The sequence below is a fragment of the Marmota flaviventris genome, chromosome X (assembly GCF_047511675.1).
Source record: "Marmota flaviventris isolate mMarFla1 chromosome X, mMarFla1.hap1, whole genome shotgun sequence".
Classification (NCBI taxonomy): Eukaryota; Metazoa; Chordata; class Mammalia; order Rodentia; family Sciuridae; genus Marmota; species Marmota flaviventris.
In genome coordinates, this window is record NC_092518.1 from 51907615 (window position 1) to 51920516 (window position 12902).

The 12902-nt window shown below is 46.1% G+C and overlaps 1 protein-coding gene across 3 annotated transcripts; it reads right to left on the bottom strand.

Moving 5' to 3' along the window:
• Positions 1-862: 862 nt before the first annotated feature.
• Positions 863-11787, bottom strand: Fgf16 (fibroblast growth factor 16). Of its 3 annotated transcripts, none has more exons than XM_071606865.1 (4): positions 11670-11787; positions 10078-10635; positions 3326-3429; positions 863-2004 (listed from the first exon to the last, which is right to left on the bottom strand). In XM_071606865.1, exons 2-4 carry the CDS (start codon positions 10349-10351, stop codon positions 1759-1761), a joined length of 624 nt encoding a protein of 207 aa, XP_071462966.1. In that variant the 5' UTR covers positions 10352-10635; positions 11670-11787; the 3' UTR covers positions 863-1758. The 3 variants fall into 3 exon arrangements, with proteins under 3 accessions (XP_071462966.1, XP_071462967.1, XP_027778779.1); XM_071606866.1 differs by lacking the exon at positions 11670-11787 and adding an exon at positions 10716-11655; XM_027922978.3 differs by lacking the exon at positions 11670-11787 and having other exon boundaries at positions 10078-11655.
• Positions 11788-12902: the final 1115 nt, after the last annotated feature.

Consider the following 12902-nt stretch of genomic DNA (forward strand, 5'->3'; position numbering starts at 1 on the left):
GCAAATGCAAATAATTCTATGCTCTTATCTCTGTAAATATCAGTAAAGGGGCCAGGGATCTCAAACCAAGATATCTCAGGGGGCTATTCTGGGAAAGGGGGAGCTCCAAGGTATTCCATCACCCCTTCAACTATAGCTACTCTCCATTTGTTTTTTGAACTAATGTTACCCTGAAACTTAATTTATAAACCATTTGGCTGCAAAAACAATTAAAAAATTTTCTGTAGGGCATGAGTTCTCAAACTCTATTGTGCACAGAGATCTTCTGGAAGGCTTGTTAGCACACAGATTACTGGGCCCCATCCCAGAGTTTCTGATAATTTACATCTCTAACCAGTATTTAGATGATGATGCTAGTCAAGAGAGCTTGCAATGCTTAAGGGGAATGTGCCAACAGCTCCCCAAAATCCCCTAGGAAAAGCACTGGCAGGGGATAATGGGAATGTAGGTAAAGAGGAAAAACAGGAGAACATCTCTAGAAGGGAAATTGACTGTCTCAATAAATCAGTTTCCCTGCTGATTTTTGTTTATTTTGAGTCTCTTCACCTTGATATCTGAAGAAGTTACCAATGAGGATTTCTGACTTTGGGACTTAGGTAGTCCCAACACCCCAAAGAAGAGATTCTCTATGCCTAATCCTAAGCACAACTGGGAGTTTGGTAAGAGTTTATTGATTCAGGACTTCCTGAAATTTTGATTTACCATGAAGTTGAAAGTCATAGGATCTGAAAGACCCACCAGGACTTCATATAGGGCCCTAGATAATGCTAACATGCTGGATGATTGAGTCATTTGGCACTGGCAGTATAACACTGACATTAGGAAATCATTTATTTATGTATTTTTTGGTGGTGCTGGGACTGAACCCAGAACCTTGTGTATGAGAGGCAAGCACTCTACCAACTGAGCTATATCCCAAGCCCCTGACATTAGGAAACTCTAATGAGTTGGAGAAAAAGAAGCTGGTCAGTGTTCTAATCCTACCAAATATACAAATCAATAGAATTAGAGAGTGGTTTACAATATAAAGACAATTTTATTGCCAATAAAAGCCTTTAATAACTCATTTTATCCTGTTTCAGTAGGACCTTATTCTTTCTGATGAAAATCCAGTCATAGCATCTCTCATTAAAAATAAAATTATTTTGAAATAAATAAATATATAAAATAAATAGCATATACATTTCATAAATAGTTTGTCCTTATGCACAGTATCCATGCTTACATTTTAATATCATTTTCTTATAACCTACCCCATCTCCCACTTCCAATGGCAGGAAAACTGCATGTCAGGACGAATGAGAAATCTGCAGAGCCAATGTAGGGATGGCTTGCAGCAGGGCTAGAGCCCCAAGGATTTCCTTAATGAGACTTTTCCAAAGCTCTGTAGGTAGCATCTATGGCAGATTCCTTGGTCTTTTGTTTATACCCATTGTCAAGGTATTTGGGTAGATTGTGGGGCAAGACACCCCTGGTCCTTGGCAGGGGCCCCCATTATTTGTTGTGCCACCTCAGGGGAAAAAACATGAATAAAGAAAAAAGTATATACAAGATTCCCTTGGGCCCAACCCTCCCCCCATCCCTCCCCAAAATAACCCAACCTTGATATACACTTTGAACAAGGCAACAGCTAGGTCAAGTTGAATGGTAAGTGCTTCGGTGTTATCTAAATTGATAGGAAGGAAGGATTCAAAAGCTATGAGTATAGTGCTTGCAGGGACAACTGTGGCCCCAGAATACATGGGTCACAGAGGTCCATTACCTATAGCGGAAGAGGTCTCTGGACATGGAGGGCAACTTAGAAGGATCTACTGGCCTGGGCAAAAAGTGAGTGAATTTCTGGTGCCGTTTAGTCCTGTATCCCTCCCGGGGTGAGCCGTCTTTATTCAGGGCCACATAATACTGTCTCTCCGAGTCCGAGTGTTTGTACAAGGTGGACGCATAGGTGTTGTACCAGTTTTCTTCAAACTGTTCCCGGAAAACACATTCACGTGTGAGTTTCTTCTGTGAGGGTGAGAAAACAAAGCAGAACCCATTATATGACCATTTTCCCCCATCCCAGCTCGCTGGTGGAGAAACCCTGAAATATCAATAGCACAATGACATTAGAAAATTTCAGTCCACTTGTCCTGTATTACTGAGATATCTGTCTTCCAAAAAGCACAAAATACTCCTAACTATGTCTCCTTCATCCTTTTTCATGAGCCACACAAAAATGTTTTCGGTGAGATCTTTCCTGAAGGAAGGAAAGTAGAGGAGATGGCCTCAGCTGGCTCTTTGAGCCTGAGAATTTCTGTTATGGCTTTCTAAGGCCCTGCTGGCACCCACTGAGCATTCTCCCTACTTAGGGCTAATAGCATTCAAATCCATTGAGATTACAGTTAACCATGTCCACTGACAGGCAAAGGCCTTGGATCTATATAAAGCTCCATGGGAGGTGAGCTGTGATCTCTCCTAATGAAGGGTCTCAGGCCTGTCAGTTGGAAAGCTCAGAAAAGATCTCCTTGAAAAGCTCCTCCAATCTGGCTACTTCAAGCTGGCAGCTCCTGGGTCTCTTGCCTCTGTCCCTTCTCACACTTGATCCGGCCACCATACTATTTGCTGGGGTTGCCGATACCGAGTGCTAGGGACAGGCCTATCTCTTAGGTGTCAGGGAAAAATGTGTTCTTATTCCATGGGGTGTAGGCAGCCAGAAAGCATGCTATGTGACTCAAAAGTGTGAGCCAGGAGTTGGGATTCCCTGAAAGGGTTAAGGTCAGCAAAGTCACTTACCATTCCCCAGTGCTGGGCTAGCTTCCAGAACAGAGAAAATGTACTACAGCCGTCCCAGTCCTACTGAGGGGCTCAGAGCTGTCACCAGAGCCTGGAACCCTCATTCTTCATTTATTTGTTTCATTTGGCCTTTGGGACTCATCTGAAGCAATCTGGAAATCAGGGACTGTGTTTTTAACCCCAGATCCTCAATTTGAAGGCCAGCTCTTCTACTGCCTATTTTTGTGCCTGCTACTCCTCTGGGTATACATTAAAAGTGAGACGTGCTCCTTGGGAAGGTTAATGTCCTGAACCCTGGCCATCTACTGACAGACCGGCACAGCTTACTGTTCTCATCAGAGCAGCTGGCCCTCCAATGGAAAAAGTGAGGCAAACATATCACAGAAAAGCTTATATTTGGTGGGGGGGCTGCCAAGATGTAACAAGGATACACTAATCCTTTACAGTTGACAAAAATGTTTTCAAGTGCTAGATACAATTTTTATCCTTTTGCCTTACATTGTCCAAATGCTGGTGGAAATAGCTTCTGAGGGAAAGAAAACCTGAAACTTACCGATCCATACAGTTCTCCTCGTTCATTCATTCCTAGGTATAGGCCAGAGTCCACTCCCCGGATGCTGATCAGTCCCACAGCCAGACTAATAAACTCCAGAATTCCTAGAGCAAAAAATAATGCCATTCTGTTACTAACATCAAATTGAGAGAAAGCTATTCAGGTGGCAGGAGCTACCAGTCATTTATTCCCAAATGGAGGCCAGCCCTGGGTGCCTTTGGTGAATTACCAGATGAAACTATCTTTTGCTACAAGAATGAAACCTTGGAGAAGGTGCTTATAGTCTCTCTGAGCCTCAATTTTTCCATGCTTAAAATTGGGAAAACAATGTCTGCCTCTATTTAACATTCTTAGGCACATTTTTGTATGTTTATTTTGTGGTGCTGAGGATTGAACCCAGGTCCTTGAGCATGCTAGGTAAGTGTTCTACCATTGAACTACATCCCCAACCTCTTAGGTCTATTATGAGGAAGAGACCATGAGAAGCTTTGGCTACAGAAGCTCCATAATTATAAGATGCTATTGCTGTCAAAAACCACCCATTTTGCTGGGCAGTGGTGCATGCCTGTAATCCCAGCAACTTGGGAGTCTAAGGCAGGAAAATCATAAGTTCAAAGCCAGCCTCAGCAACTTAGTGAGGCCTTAAGCAACCTAGTTAGACCCTGTCTCAAAATAAAAACTAAAAAGGGCTGAGGATGTGACTCAGTGGTTTAGTGCCCCTGGGTTCAATCCCTGGTGCTGAAACAAACAAAGAAACAAAACAACACCCATTTTAAGAACCAGGAAGGCAGGCAGCTTTCTCAATGTAAGAATGAGGCCAGGTTTCTTTATCATTCCCAAAGTCACTTCCCTCATCCCCAGAGTACACAGCATTACCTTGCTGTCCTCTAGGCTGAACTTGTTTTGCACCCTCTCAGCTCCCATGTACTTCAAGCCACATGAGGCTGTCAACTGCCTGTAGCTGACTCTAACAAAGGCCACACAGGCCACTAACTTTGCTCCCCCTGCTTATGTCAGGAGACAAAACTTGGCCTCATGAGAACTTTCTTCTAAGTGCAGGCCCAAGCTGACAAGCCTGTCATTTATCCCTTCTCTCTTGAGAATTTTGTCTATCCACAGCAGAGTTGGCAGGTAGCACTGGACTTCATACTGATTTGAGATGTTGCAACTTTAAGGGGAAAGGGAAGAAATTCAGAAATGTACTTCTAGCTGACAAGGTTAGAGGTGAATATTTTTTAATGATTTTGTTTGCCCCCAGGAGGAGAAAAAGTCAAACACAAAGAGGGTGAAAGGACCCAGAAATGAAATCCTGGTGATAGTGAAGACTTCACATATTTGTCCTAACATACTGTAGTACATTTATATACTGGATATAGACATAATAATCAACTACATTGTCCTTGGATATTCCTGTCTCTAACTACTACAGTTTTCAACATTTTAAAGATCAGAAATTTGATACAGATTGTCTGAGGCATCCAAAGGTATGAAGTAAGCTCATATCTAGCTGTCTTTCATTTCAGAAGTGTTTTTTTTGGTACCAGGAAATTGAACCCAAGGGTGCTTAACCAGTAAGTCACATCACCAGACCATTTTATTTTTTATTTTGAGACAGATTCTCACTAAATTGCTGAGGCTGGCATTAAATTTATAATCTTCCTGCCTCAGCCTCAGGAGTTGCTGGGATTACAGGTGTGTGCCACCATGCCCAGCTCAAGAATGCAATTCTTAAAGGTAATAGAATTCATAGTATTCTATGTAATCTACATAGCAGGAGGAATCAATTCCATAAAAATAAAAAATTGTAAGTGGTTAATTTGGAGGTTTGAAAATCCAGTGGGAAGTCTCTTCTAGAGCTCTAGTGACTTGGTCTGGTGGGTGGATTGTTTCAGGCACAGCCGCTCTGGGGGCACATGTTTCCACACCAAGCCAGATCTATTCCAAGGACATAAAGTTCTACTGCTGCCAGTCTATAGGACTTAGGTTTTGGCCTTTGGTCTCTTGCATTGAAATCCTCTGAGTTTAATTCCCAGTCTGCCTGCTACTAACTATTACAGTTCAAAGAAAGGAGTCTTGGGAAAAGAGATTGACACATAATGGTAGAAGGGAAGAGAAAATAGCTAGTTCTAAGCAGGGGATTAAAACTGATTTAATGCATCCAAACCTCCAGTTGTATCACACAAGATTCTGCCTTGATTTACATTTTAATAAATGAATTGTAAGAAGTCATAGGTGGATTGCTTATCCCAGTTCCAGAAGACATACAGCTGAGAGGGATGACTCAATCAAGATCCAAAGAAATTTCAAGAGTGTGGAAAAATGGGTTGTCTTCAACAAAATAAGCTCAATTGGAATCAATATAAGGTCCTGCCCCGTGGTCCAAAACCAATTTCCTGAGGTGTTTGTGTTGGGGTTTTGTTAAGGGAGGGTAAGCTTCAAGTGCCGATAGTTGAAATTAACCATTCTCCTTAGCTCATGGCCTATTATTATAATTGATGTGTACAAGGGCTTTTCAGTTACCTATTTATTTTTATTTATTTATTTTGCAGTACTGGGGATCAAACCCAGAGCCTTGTGCACGCTAGGCAAGCATTCATTAATTGAGCTGCATCCTCAGCCCTATCTATTTCTTTTTATCTCCAAATACTACTCTTATTCACCTCCTCTCTTCAGGCAACCACGTCTATTTTCTTGAAAACATGTACTGTCTTTTTGTGTTTGTTATATATTTTTTAAAAATTTGCACTGGAGATTGAACCCAGGGTCTCAAGCATTCTGTGTGCATTTTATTTATATGCAAGCCTGCCCATCTCTATGATGGGGAGATGTGGCTCAGCAAAGCATATGCAACAATGGCTTAAGAGATTTGATTGAACTAAGTATGCTTAGAATGATGGGTGATTAACAGGATTATTAAAAAGCTAATGAAAAACTGGTGATATAAAAATTAAAAATCATTTAAAAGCTAATCTAAAAAATGTGATCTAAGGCTGCATTGAGAAAGGTCTAGTGACTAGCATAAAGGAGGGTATTTCCCCCACTAATCTGCTCTGCCTCAACTATATCACACTGAGTTCTACTTGTTCTACTGTGTTTAGAGGTGAATATGGAAAAACAGGAGCATGTTCAAAGTAGAGTAGCCACTATAGCAATGAAATTAGAAACCAGGTCATGATTCAGTTCTGGGTGCTAAACTCTGAGGGCCACCAACTAACTGGAGCCTTTAGTTCTTTGCTTTGCTCAGGCCGATTACTTCCGAGCTTCAAGTCTTAGTTCCCTCATTCTCTAAGTATCTCATGTCTCTGACTACCCTGAGCTCATTAAGTAGCAGAGGGCAGCTTGTGATCTCACCGCCCAAGACCTGGTGTGAGAACAAATCATGAAACCAAGAGGTGTGGCCATTTGAGTCACCACAGTTTTTCTCCAACTCTCTGTTCATCCTAATGCCAAAGGACAGATCATACAGGAAGTCACTTGGGTTGCATCCAGTAACAGGGGTCTCCAACAGCTGGAATCATCCCTGCCCAGCTGTCTTTGGGCATCATTTCCCTTTGCCAACTTTCCTATTAGCTGGATTCAGACTGTGGGAACCCAGTGGCACATGATGATGGAACAGATATTTCTAAACCTTCTCCTGAATTCCAGCCAGCATGAAAGGGGAGAGAAAACAAGCCATTTTCATATTTTCCCAGCTACAGCTGGACAGGGGTGTTAACAGCAAAGCGTTGAAGTAAAGTATTAAGTAGAAAAAGTTTGTCCTCAGTTCTCTTACCCTTTCAAGGTCCAGGACCTCCCTCTACTCTGCCTCATCTTGACCTCCATCTCAGGATCTACCCTTTTATTGACAATTTCCAGGCTCTTCTCTTCTTACACCTCTCTCCCCAGGCCCTCACTCAAACCTGATCTGTCCTGGGCCCCATTGCTTCAGAACCTAGCTAGATGTGTCATTTAATCTGGTTCCACGGTTTGCCTGAGCTCCCTCAGCCATCCTTTCAGATCTTCACGGCCAAGACAGTGCTGCCTTGGCATCTTGCCAAATAAAAAACAGATCACTCAAAAACCAAAGCAGCTGCATGAGCCTGCTCCATCCCACCTGGCAGGAGGCCTCTCCTCCAGCCTGGCTCCTAAGTCCTGCTCTGCCAGTCCACAGGTGCCCCTCAGGAATGTCAGGATCCCTGTGAACCTCATACACACACTACCAGCCAGGCAAGGATTGAAATACTCCTGGCTACTGATTGCAGATGGAGAACAGGGAGCATATGCTGTGCCAACAGGTTATTATTTGGAGTCGAGGCTGCTCTTGGGCTCAGCCTGACTCGTTCTGAACACATGGATTCCAGGGTAATCCTTGGGGGCCCTGCTCTCCAATTACAACAAATAGCTATTTACTTTACATGGCCTTTGGAGACTACCTCCTCCCCCCAAGCAGAAATCTATAATATTTTATATCTTAAGTCTGGCCTACTTTACCCTGCTGGAATGTTGACTGCTAAAGCACTTATGGAATGTTAAAGTTTCGATTTATTGAATACCCTGGCTGATTAACTCAAATGTGGAGGGAGGAGAGAGTTAGCAAACTCAAATGCCACCTCTTTCTGTGCCAAAAGCTAAGCTGAGAAGGAGTAAGTGTGTGTTTGAAAGTTGGCAGGGGAGGTTACAAAAAGACAGCTTTGACCAGTTATCATTTCCTTTACAGGAAATACATGCAACTGCCAGGAAGTCAGGGAAGGAGGAAAGGGAAAAGGTGATGCAGAGGTGGTCTCAAAAACGGGGGGGGGGGGCGTGTTGCAGAAAATATGAATATGAGAATGAATTTTAAAGGCAAAACCAAAAATGAAGCAGTCAGTTAAGCAGCAGTGAAAACATCCATTTCCCTGCCAGTTTTATTTCCTTTGGTTTCTCCTTAAACTTAACACCCTTAGCAGGCCTGGGAGATGAAAAGAAATCAAGATGTGTCTTTAGGGAGGTAATTAAAGACCACTTATCCCAAGAGCCTATTACTGATTTATGTTGACCTTGTAGGTTATTGGGTTCAGCTCAGCCACAGAGTCAGACAAATGCTTATAGCTGCTGGGAGCTGTATTCATAGTTTCTCTACTTTCATTGCCCCCACACTTCATTTCTCCATTATTTTGCGACTTTTCTGATATATATGCAAATGTATATATATATATATATGATATGTATACATTTTTTTCTTTTATATACTAACAATTCCATGATTTTTAGACCATTTCTGGGAGCCTTTGAGGTCAGGGTGGGAGTCCCATTCCTTATGAAGAGGAACAAAAGGGGACTGCAAAATCACAAGCCATGGAAGGGAAAGGAGCCAAGTTAACACTCCCTTTTCTCCCACCCCACCTTATCACCCTTTTGAGGACCTGCTGCAAGTTTATACAGACACCTGCATCCCTCCATTACCCCTCCCAACCTACTGTACTCCAGCTCTGTTTGAGTGCATTTTTCCAAGATGACATAGACCTCATTAGGGTTCCTGCCCGCTCCCAGCAAGGAAGACCAACCCTGATTCTAAGTTGTTTGCTAGGCTTGGCCTTACCCAGAGACTGGCCCTCATCGCCCCCCCCCCCCCCATTTTACTGGGCACACCAGATGCAGCTCTGGAAAGGCATGGAGAATAGGAGAATGGGGAGATTTGGAGGTGGGGGAGGGTGGGAAAAAGGGAACCATGTCATGCTTGAAGGTAGGCAGAGCCTCTTGCTGGCTGAGAGAACATGCCCTTCTTGGATCATAGGGATCTTGGGAGGAAGTAGAAGGCAATAGGGGATGGGGGGGAGGAGGAAAGGTGTGACAACTTAGTGGAGAATAGGAAGTCCGAAATAAAAATGGAAAATGACTGAGGAGGGTACACATTTGCTTAGAAACCTAGTGACCTCTGTCCCAGATCAAGGTTTATATTAATTGTATAATTAGTTCTATATGTGAGACAGGCAGCTATGTCCTTTCAAGAATCTGCATAGTGGCAGGCAGGCAGAGACAATCCTGGGTGGAGGTTAGACACCTCCTGTCCTAGGTCTAAGGGACACCTGTTTCTGGGTCTGGGAGGGAGCTCAGTAAAATTTGCTCCCTGAAGCAAGGAGTCCAGAGATAGTTCTAGGCAAAAGCTGCCCCAGAACTTGTGCCCTTACATGATGGACACCGCGAAGTTTTCCCTAGATTCCTGACCCCCAGCTCATGGTATGCTGCCCGGACTGGCTCCTACCCTGAGCAGAGCAACCCCGAGGCAGACAGGTGCCCTGGATGCTCGGTTCCTGCCAGCCAAAAGTGATCCGGGCTTCGGTCGCCTGTCCACCACGCCCATGGCCCACGCAGGCTCCTGCTCCTGGCAATCATCCGCTACAGGCCTGCTGCTCTCGAGGCTCGGCCCGCGCTGCAGTCACGGTCCGGACCTCCTAGTAAAGAGCTCCTACTCCTCTCCCAGCTCCACCTGCTTTCGTCCGAGGCTCAGCATCCAGCTCCCAGAAGGAGCCCCTAGCTCCTAGGGGAGGGAGAGTGGAATCGGGAAAGGAGAGGCCGCACCCCGCAAGGCGCCTCCGCCCCCTCTCGAGAGCGTCCAAAGGGTGCGGGGCTCCCGGACGCCGCGCGGCTCAGGTCCGCGCCGTCGCGTCCCGCCTCGACGGGCCCTGGCGGCACTAAGCCAGGGGCGGTCCGCGGGCCCCAAGCCGGAGCCCAGAGCCGTCAGCTCCCCAGCTTGCCGTCCGCCCGCCTCCCGTTCCTCCCGGCCGCGTCCTCACCGAAGCGGCTGTGGTCGTGGCGGGTGCCGTGCACCGTGCCGTTGGGGAAGATCTCCAGGTGGAAGCCAGTGCGGCAGTAGAGCTGGCGGCGCCGCAGGATCCCCTTCAGGTGGGCGAAGTCTGTGGGCGAGCCGCGCTGCAGCTTCCCCTCGATCTGGCCCAGGCGCTCGTTCAGGAAACCCGGGGAGTCAGCTAAGGGCACGTTCCCCAGAGACGAGGAGAAGCCATGCAGATCCCAGTCCAAGGAGGCGAAGACCCCCCCTACCTCCGCCATGGCAAGGCCGACGGCGGCACGGGCTGTGCGGGGCGCGCGCGGGCCAAGCCGGGGCCGCGGGACGCGAACTGCCTCTCCCCGCGGCGGGCGCGGGCGATTCGCCGGCGCTCGCTCTCTGGTTCGCTCCGCGCTCTGCCCAGCTGCAGTCGACGTCTGTTCGCGTCCAAGGAACTTCTCAGCGGCGGGGAGCGTGGGGCAGCGCACTCCTGACCTTGCTCTCAGTCAAAGTGCCGCTTCCCCTCCGCATCCATCTCTCCTGGCCTCTCATAGCTGGCTTCGTCGAGCTATCAAATGCAAACAGCACTTTATATACATACCCACTCCCCTTACATTGACATATTGGATATTTAAATACAAGCCACACCTCACTGGCATCCCCTCAGAGATTGGTGTGTGGGTTCTTTTTTTTCCCCCTTCTCGTATCCATTTGGCTCTTTTTGGGAGAGGGGGGTGGAGGGGGGGAGAGCGAGCTAGCTTCACTCCCTCTTTTATTATGAAAAAAAAAAATGGCAGGAAAAAGCTACACATTGCAGTGAGGCATAACTGCTTTTGGCAGGTTTTTCTGAAACTGCTGATGAAATAACGGAGCCCAGTGCGGGGAGGCCGTTGGCGCCCACGGCCACTCAGGCCTATTTAGTGGGGGTCTGTCTGTCCGTCTGCTGCACTGGGGCGGTCCCCACCTCCCACGCATCTTCAGGTTACTGGCCTTTGGAAAGTGCCGTGAAACCAGGGCTTCAGTCCCTTCTTATTTCCCGGTTAGTAGGAGGCTGCCGAAGGGGCATCTGGCCCAGGACAGTGGTCTTTGTTCCGCTGGCCTCTAGTCCCACTCCCCACCTGTAATTCTGCAGGGGGCTGAGGAAGTGAAAAATCCGGAAGCGAATGCAGTTGCAAAATTCAGGATTGGGGCTAGTGGCGGTCCCAGCAGACACCAAGGCGGGGGGGCCTTAAGGGGTCTGGGAGGAGCGGGAAACCCCACTTCTTTCTCCCTGGAGGAAAGAAGACTTTTTTTTTTTTTTTTTTTTTTTAAGAGACGTTACAGCTTTGGCAGGTGGGGGAGTAAGGAATAGAAAGCGATCTTTTTGAAAAATGATCTCTGCTGGTTTCTGGGCGCGCTTTTACAAGGCTCTGGTGAGCAAGCTCCAGGAGAGGCCATTGGAAGCCTGGTGGGGGCTTCGTTTCTTGTTGGAAACAGGTGTTTCCTCGTTCTGTCCTGTGCCCTGCTCCCAGATATTCTACCAGGAAGAGCGGCAGCCAGGATAACTCTCAGAGTGGAGAGGACCTGGGGAGCAGGTGCCAAGCCTGCCCGGAGCCCCCGTACCTCTGCCCCGCGCCTGAACCTCGGGGCCCCACTTGGGCCCTGGAGCTCGGAGTCCCGCTCATCCATTAAACGGCGTTGTTGCTTGCAGTTTTCGCCCGAATTCCGCTCTGGCCACCTTCCCAGGTTCCCGCAGCAGCTGAACACAACAAATCGCGCGCCGCCCCCGACCCCGCGGCGCCTCTGCAGCGCCTCCTGCTGGAGACCCCGCGTGGCGCGGCAATAAAACAGATTCGGTACATTTCAGATAGTGCAATTTGGGGTCCTGATCCTGAGATCCCATGTGAACTCTGTGCTCAGTCCCTAGAACCATAACAGTTCTCGATTTGGAGAATTATGGCTTGGTACTGTTGTGCCTCTCTAGCTCAGAGGGAACCTCCAGGGCCAAGCATAAGATCTGGCACATATACGTACTCAGGAATAATCTGATGTGCTTTCAGTAATAGAGAACACAGAACACAGATGCAAATCATCTTTCAAGTGTAGTGGACACAGAATTGCAAGAGGTGGCATCCATACTGGAGCATTTATGAATGAAATGATAGGCTGTTTGAGATCTGCTTTAAAATCATCCAAAGTAAGAAGACAGAAGGAATGGAAGTATCTATGTAATATTGTTTACATGCTGCTAACTGTTGACAATCAGCAATGGTTTTATTAAAATATATATGTATATATATAAAATTAGATGTAATATATACAAAATACATATGAAAATTTCCATATTAAAAACTTCATAAGGACTAGGAACTCAGTGGCAGGGTGGTAGAATGCTTGCCTAACATGCACAAGGCCCTGGGTTCAATCCTCAGCACCAAAAAAAAAAAAAAAAAAAAAAAAAAAAAAAAAAAAAAAAAAGAAAGAAAGAAAGAAAAAGTGTGAGTTGGGGATCACTGACCAAGAACAACAATGACGAAATCATTCCTTCTTCCCTTCTGTAGTTTTTGGGTCTAGTGAGAAGGTGGAGAAGGATGAACAGAGATTAAGACAAGTTTATAAATGACTAGAACACAAAACAGTATAACGTGCACAATGCTGTGTGGATTTATATAGCAGAAAGAAGACTGATCTGGGGGTTTAGGGGTGTGTTCTGCACTAAGGTGGCCTTTGTAATAATAGATGGGCCTTGAAGGGAAGATGGGAAGAATTTTACAAATTCAAATGGACTACTTCCAGGAAGAAGAAAATGGTAACAAACCCAAGTTGAACAATTTTAATTGGTGCAGTCTAATTCTT